Source organism: Sinocyclocheilus grahami, unplaced genomic scaffold (assembly GCF_001515645.1).
Source record: "Sinocyclocheilus grahami isolate Dianchi unplaced genomic scaffold, SAMN03320097.WGS_v1.1 scaffold1656.1, whole genome shotgun sequence".
Classification (NCBI taxonomy): domain Eukaryota; kingdom Metazoa; phylum Chordata; class Actinopteri; order Cypriniformes; family Cyprinidae; genus Sinocyclocheilus; species Sinocyclocheilus grahami.
This window is the reverse complement of record NW_015506835.1, coordinates 243,559-251,176: the sequence shown is the minus strand read 5'-3', so window position 1 is coordinate 251,176 and position 7,618 is coordinate 243,559. Positions and strand designations below refer to the sequence as shown.

General features: G+C 46.7%; 1 protein-coding gene across 1 annotated transcript in view; it reads left to right on the top strand.

Annotated features, from left to right (window-relative positions):
* The window catches only part of LOC107571824 (mitogen-activated protein kinase kinase kinase kinase 4-like), a 71,551-nt gene that overhangs the window by 46,148 nt on the left and 17,785 nt on the right, over positions 1–7,618 (top strand). The window contains exons 24-27 of the mRNA XM_016258206.1: positions 719–1,184; positions 2,406–2,779; positions 5,350–5,484; positions 5,834–5,934. Of these exons, the coding sequence (XP_016113692.1) occupies positions 719–1,184; positions 2,406–2,779; positions 5,350–5,484; positions 5,834–5,934 (1,076 nt within the window). The remainder of the gene's footprint in view (positions 1–718; positions 1,185–2,405; positions 2,780–5,349; positions 5,485–5,833; positions 5,935–7,618) is intronic.

Genomic DNA, 7,618 nt, shown 5'->3' with positions numbered 1-7,618 from the left:
ACGCTCCGTGTCACTAGTTAAAATTGCTTATTTCTCTGGATTCAAACATTCTTCGAAACATTTGGGATAATGTAAATACACAAGTCAGCAAAATATATAACGCTGTTCTAGTGGTTTTTGGATATTTTAATAAAAAAAATAGTACATATTTTGCCTTTAATGCGTTTTCTCTGATTGGATAGCTATCTGATCATGAAAAGACCAGGTGTAAATGCCCTTCAAAATGCTTTCGAGACGCATTTCAATTCAATCACTCAAACCACACTTCAGGAGGAGGTCTGGACCGCATTCCTTAACCCCTCTCTGCTCGGCTGACTAAGCCACTCTTCAGCTGCCTTCAGCGTCTGCAGCAGCTGTGGTCTTCCCGGACTATAAGAGCAAATTTCCGGCGTTGTTGCAAATGCTGCTACTGTCGCTCGTGCAGGGCTCCCCTGTACGCCGCTGATGGTCACGGCGAGTGCGTTGCATGCTTGGGCACTGCCCACGCTGAAGCTGCACTTACCGAGACGGAATGTCCTCATTGCGAGGATATGAGTCTCACCTCTCTGCGCTCGTGGATAGCTTTCTTTTCAGAAAGCGACTCCGCCCCTCGCGCACTCCCACTTTCTTCTTCCTAGGAGCCTGTGAGGAAAAAGCAGCAAGGCAGAGGATCTCGGTGCTCGGTGACGAGTGAGCCCACACTGGCTGAGCCCCCGCGTGCCTCACTCTCTCCACATAGAGAGGCTTCCCCCATCCACTTCTCTCATCCGGACCAGCATCCGTCTGCGGCTGAAAGCGATCTGGTCTCATTCGGTGAGAGCGAGTGTGAACGCCATGGATGACAGTGTGTCTCTGGCTGCTTCAGATGCGGAGGAGCTGTCGGGCTCGTCCTTCGACCCCGCCCCCCTGCCGTCTGTGGAGCCCAGTGCTGCCAGCACGGGCATGGACGCTGAACTTTTCCATGTCTTGTCTAAAGCTGTGCAAGAGCTGGGTTTGGATTGGTCTCCGCCGGAGGAGCCCACCCGCAGCCACCTGGATGAATGGTTATTGCCGGGGTGCCATCAAGCCCCTCGACAACGAGCTTCACCGTTCTTTCCAGAAGTTCATGATGAAATCACCAGATCTTGGCACGCCCCTTACTCGGCCTGCCTGCGTGCCTCCTCTTCGTCCACCCTCACAACGGTCGACGGCGCTGAAGAAAAAGGGTATGACAAACTACCTCCCCTGGATGAGTCAGTGGCCACGCATCTCTGCCCGCCCACGGCCATCGGCTGGAAGGCGAAGGCCGCCCACACATCCAAGCCATGTAGGATGACTTCAGCTCTCGCTGGAAGGGCCTATTTGTCTGCTGGACAAGTGGCCCCGGCGCTTCACTCTATGGCGGTCCTACAGGTCCTTCAGACCAAACTTCTCCAGAATATGGACGAGTCTGTACCGGACCCCGCAGCTTTCAAGGAGCTGCGCAGCGTGACCGACCTGGCTTAATGCGCCACCAAGATGACAGCTCAGGCGATTGGCAGATCCATGGCCAGCCTTGTGGTGCATGAGCACCACCTATGGTTGACCCTCACGGAGATCAAAAATGCAGATAAAGTCCCCTTCCTCGACTCCCCGGTCTCCCCCTCTGGCCTGTTTGGACCTGCGGTGGAAGGGTTCGCGGAGCGCTTCACCGCTGCACAAAAGTCGTCCCAGGCAATGTGACACTTATTGCCAAAGTTTGTGGTGGATACTGTTGTGAACTCTGGGCCCGTTCAGTTAGCGCCCACACAATCGGTTTTCAACATTTTCAAAAAGAGAGCAAAATTCCTCTTCCGCTTATCATGATCGTAAGGTCCCCGCATGGTGGCCTGTAGCTTGAACCAACCCAACCCCTTGCCACAAAGGCCGAGGCCTGGCAGGCCATCCCCGGAGTGTCAAAGTGGGTTTTGGGGATAATAGAACGAGGTTATTCACTTAAATTTGCTTGAAGACCCTCGCAATTCAGTGGCATGGTCTCCACCTCAGAGTGAGTCAGGCTTCTACAGCTGATATTTCCTCGTCCCCAAAAAGGATGGCAGCCTAAGGCCCATCCTTGATCTCAGACACCTGAACCGCGCTCTCATGAGACAGCCATTCAGGATGATTACATTGAAGCAGATCCTCTCGCAAGTGTGCCCAGGGGACTGGTTCTTTTCACTGGTTCTGAAAGATGCCTACTTTCACATCGAGATAGCCCCCCGCCACAGGCGATTCTTGAGATTCGCCTTCGAGGGAGTGGCATATCAATACACGGTCCTTCCCTTCGGACTGTCCCTAGCTCCTCGCACTTTTACGAAGTGCATGGATGCAACTCTTTCCCCGCTGAGACAGATGGGAATCCGCGTTCTAAATTATCTCGATGACTGGCTCATCCTGGCCCAGTCAGAGAGCGAGCTATAATCCCACAGATCCTTCCTCCTCAGCCACTTAGAGTGCCTGGGACTCAGGGTCAATTTCGCCAAGAGTGAGCTGTTCCCCAGCCAACAGATATCGTTCCTGGAAACAGTTCTCGACCCAGCCCAAATGAGGACAGTAGTCGCGCCCGATCATGCACTGGCTATTCGGCAGCTCGCGGCCTCATTCAAAGTTGGAGCCCTTCACCCTCTCAAGGCATTTCAGAAGATGTTTGGCCTCATGGCCTCTGTGTCTCCAGTACTTCAGCTGGGCCTGTTTCGCATGCGGCCCCTTCAATACTGGCTGAAACCACGAGTTCCATCCCACGCCTGGCGTCACGGACGCATGCGTGTCAAGGTGAACCGGGCCTGCAGACATCCCCGAGAGCGTGCTAAACACAATATCTCAAGCTAGAGCACCCTCTGCAAGGCAGCTCTATGCCCTTAAATAGTTTGTATTCTCCGCCTGGTGTATGACCCGCGGCACATACTCAATTTCATGTGACATATCGCTGATATTGACCTTCCTGTAGAGCTGTTGGATAAGGGTCACTCCCCTTCCACACTCAACGTCTATGTAGCAGCCATAGCAGCTTCACACGCTCCTATAGCTGGCCAGTCTGTGGGCAGGAACAACCTAGTTGTTCGCTTTTTGAAGGGGTCTAGGAGGCTCAACCCACCTCGCCCTGTCACCGTCCCTACATAGGATCTGCCCACGGTGTTGAGGGCCCTGAAGAGCCCTCCTTTCGAGCCGCTACAGTCCGTTGACCTTCGTCCCCTGTCACTAAAGACCACTCTGCCGACCATTCGGCGCTTCCTCCTTCATAGCAGGACCAAAAGCTGAATTTACTCTGCTCCGTCAGGGCATTGAGAATATATTTTAAGCGTTCCGCCCCGTTCAGGCAGTCGGACCAGTTTTTGTATGCTTCGCTGACCGCACCAGAGGGTCTCCGGTCATGAAGCAGAGACTTTCCAAATGGATAATTGACGCTATCTAGCTAGCTTACTCTTCTTTGGGCCTGCAATGCCCCATAGGAGTAAGAGCCCACTCAACAAGAGGGGTTGCCTCTTCCTGGGCTTGGTCTAGCGGAGTGTCCATTGCAGAAATTTGTGTGGCGGCTAGCTGGACCTCGCCGTCCACATTTACCAGATTTTATAATCTGGATGTCCCGGCCTTACAGGCTTGTGTCCTTTCTGCTTAAATGGATTTACTCTGGCCTTATGGCAAAACCAGTGCTCAGGTATTTGCTTTCTCTGTTCGCTCTTGGCCCCCACTGGGTTCCGAGGCTGTACAATTTATCTTAGAAGGATTATTCAGTGCCGGGCCGACCTCTGTGAGTTTGGCCCTATCGCCTCTTGCAGGGCTTATCTGCAATTACTTGGTCCCTCTGGGCCCCCTTTGGTGCTCAAGGCAGGTTCAAGCATTGGTCATTCCTCTAGCATAGCACGGCGGGATTGTACTGGTTCCCCATAGCGTCTTAGCAGACGCAGTACGAGTGAAGTTTCGATAGGGAACATACTCGGTTACTAACGTAACCTCGGTTCCCTGAGATACGGGAACGAGTACTGCATTGCTGGCCATGCTATGTAGCTGCACGACTCAGTCGTCGCTTCAGTCGAAGTAACCTGAGGATCCTATAGTGAAGTGCACGCTTATATAGCCAGATGCCCTGCCCATTTTGGCGGGCTGTGTTGCCATAGGCTCGTGCAGCTCGGCTGCCGAGCCATTGGTTTATTTTTAATACACTGCACGAACCAATGGCCGTGCAGTTACACTGCGTTATTTAAAGGCTTCAGTATTCTGAGAAAAAAGAGTTTTCCCCATAGTGTCTTAGCAGATGCAGTACTTGTTCCCATATCTCAGGGAACCGAGGTTACGTTAGTACGTTTTTGAAGAGTGCTTAAACTAGGCTGAAGTCAGTCATAATGTTCTTTGACAATGTAAATGTTTTTTGTTTGCTTTCTCTGTATAATTTGCTGTTTGAATAACTGTGGAAGGTACAGGTAATAAAAAAATTCATTAATACCTCATCCGTGCACATCCTCCTTCATAGCGTCATCAAGCTTCGCCTTTGTTATTGGTTTGAAAATGCGACCTCTAGTGGCGAAAACTTACATATTGTGCCTTTAATGCACGCTTTGTTTGATTATTACAGAATGCAGCTGATATGATGTTTGTATGAAATTACAGTGTAAAAAAATACCTGTTGTTTCATCTAAATCAGAGGTCCTCTGAGAAATAGGGTCACATCCAGATTACAGATTGTGTTTTGTTTCTTTGTTTTTGTACGACTTTACCTTATTTATTTTGACCTTCATCTAATATTGTACCTAAAGTTACATTTCTTGTTGCGTTCCTTGGTGCAGCTTTATTATTAAATGAAAACCGTTGGCTTGATAATTTCCAAATAAAAATAGCTGGTTTGGCACAGTTGAAATTACATAAATCACAGATTGCTCAGATTAATTGTAATTATGTGACATACATAAATTAGAAATGAAATGATACACTTCCACTGACAAACTGTAATTCAGTGATTTCTAATCCCATCCATAGTGCTTTACGTGAGAGCTCATTTCTAAACATGCTGTTAGCAAGAGTCTTTTCAGTGTTTCTCTTTTGTCTAAAGCAGGTTGTGAATGCTCTTTTAGTTGGTGTAATTGTGCTGTTGTCTTTACTCCCTGTGACCGGGATCTGTGTGTGTGTGTGTGTGTGTGTGTGTGTGTGTGTGGGAGTGTATGCGGGGGGGGGCAGAGAGCGGGGTGTGTGAACATAAATTATACTGATTATAATTGCATGAATGGTATCATTGTCATCTCTTACCGAATATTCTCATTCGTAGCATTTAGCTACTCCATCTTTACAAGCAACAATGTTATTCATCCATTTGCAAACCTTAATTATTCCAAACTTTAGTGTGTATATGTGTGTCATCTATTTATGATTTCTTGTGGAAAGGTAAGAAAAACAAGCTGAGGCTGTACTACCTGTCCTGGCTGAGGAATAAGGTCTTGCGTAATGATCCGGAGGTGGAGAAGAAACAGGGCTGGACGTCAGTGGGGGAACTGGAGGGATGTGTGAGCTATAAAGTGGGTGAGTCCAGAACAAGATAACATTCACGTGTTTAACATACTAAACATTATAATTATAATAGACTGCATGGAAACTCCTAGTGAACTTAATCTAACATACCAGAGGAGAATGCAAACTGACTACCTGATGAGCAGAAACTCTGGATAAAAAAACATCTATCAAGTGCAATCAGAATTACACACGATAATAGTGCAGATTCAGATTTCAGTGTCATAACTAGCCAGTTCTGCTCTGGTGAAAATCATGCAGGTGGAACGCTTTGATAAATGTCTTCCTTCAGTGTCATCACTGTAAGTCAGTGTTTTCGATGATCTTGCACTCCGTACTCACATAATGCTGATGATTTCAGTTCGCTATGAAAAAATCAAGTTCCTGGTCATCGCCTTGAGGAGCGCTGTGGAGGTCTACGCCTGGGCTCCCAAACCGTATCACAAGTTCATGGCTTTCAAAGTAAGTCTTGCATATTAGTAGCGATTAATAATGTATCACATTTACAAAAACAACGAAGCACCTGCACTAAACCCTAATCCAATAACTGATAACCAATATTGTTAACTCAAAGCAAATGTGAGAAAAAAAGCATGTGCTGAAGCAATCAAGCCAATTTTAGCTTCCTTCTATGAGGTTCTGAGCTCTTCCATCATGGCCTGTGTTTGACGGTACTCCAGCGCTTCACATCACTAGTGCAGTGCTGTACCGGGTGCGCTACCGAGCTCGTTTACTACGCCGGAAAAGCCACACATATGGAGCTGGTTATGTGATGCAAACATCAAACTGTGTTAGTTTACAAATAATGCACTATGGTAAAAGTGTTCAGAGCTCATAACAGTGTTGTGCGAGTAACCACACAAGAATAAGTCTTCATTAATCAATAATCTGCCACTGTAATCATAATTTGTGTAAAAAGCTACAAAAGCTGATGGTGTTTATTTCAGCTGGACTGCAGTGAGATGCATGTATAGGTGTGTTTCTGCAGTTTAGCAGTAATGTAGGAGATACAGGGGATTGAAATATAAAGCTCTAATAATGCGGTTTCTGAGATTCACTGTACCAGTTGCTTTGGATCATGGCTAAAGAGTCTGTTACAGTCACAACTAGCACACTTTCCAATGTGATATTTCTAATGACCTGCTATTCATGTTTATATATTCTTCCATTGTGACAAATAGGATGGTGTAATGATAGGTAATGTAAGTGGGGTGTATTTGGAAATGGGTCATTTTTGAGTGCGTGTCCTACTTCACTGCGGTCCTGAGAGACTTACTCTACTTCTGGCATCAACTTCTGCCATTTAGACTTATAGCATTTGCTCAGATTGTCGTCCTGCATATGCTTATGGAAATACAAACAGTGCATGTTAGGGTTTAATGACTAAATGTGGTTAAAAATCGGTGCTGTTAAAAAAGTTAAAAACTTTTAGAAGTTTCTTCAGTGGCAGTGTGCATCATATTGTCTCCCCTGAAACACACAACAAATAAATGAAGTGTGCGCCTAAGCAGGAGTAATAGTATAGATAATTAAAAAAAAAATCTATATCCGTGTCAGTGTACATATTGCTCAGATGGACATCTTGCATCAGTCCTGTCATAAAATAGTAGAACTGCAAACCTGAAATATCAAAGCACTCAAAGGCATTGTGTTTGATCATTATGTGAAGACTCGAGCCCTGTTTACAATCACAGGCCACTTACCCTACTGGTGGTTATGAACCATGCTAAAAATTAACACTATATAGTCATTATATGCAGAAATATGCATGCATAATTATGACCTGTCATTGTTTTCTTGAAAGAGTTACTTTCAGAGCTCATAACGTCTTGTGCAGTCCATTAATTGAATCTGAACCGCAAAAGCACCTCTAAGATCCTCAAAGGCTGTTCTCACAGCGTCAGTGTTGGAGGTTGACAGCTGTATTTATGAACGGTACTGTTCACAGCACTGGAGTCACTACAGTATAAATCAATGTTCTCACATCAGGTGTGAATATGTCATGTAATCAGAGATGACAGTGTGTGTGTGTGTGTGTGTGTGTGTGTGAGTGAGAGAGAGAGAGAGAGAGTGTGCGTGTGTGTGTGTGTGTGTGTGAGTGAGTGTGTGTGTGTGAGAGTGTGTGTTTGTGTGTGTGAGAGAGAGA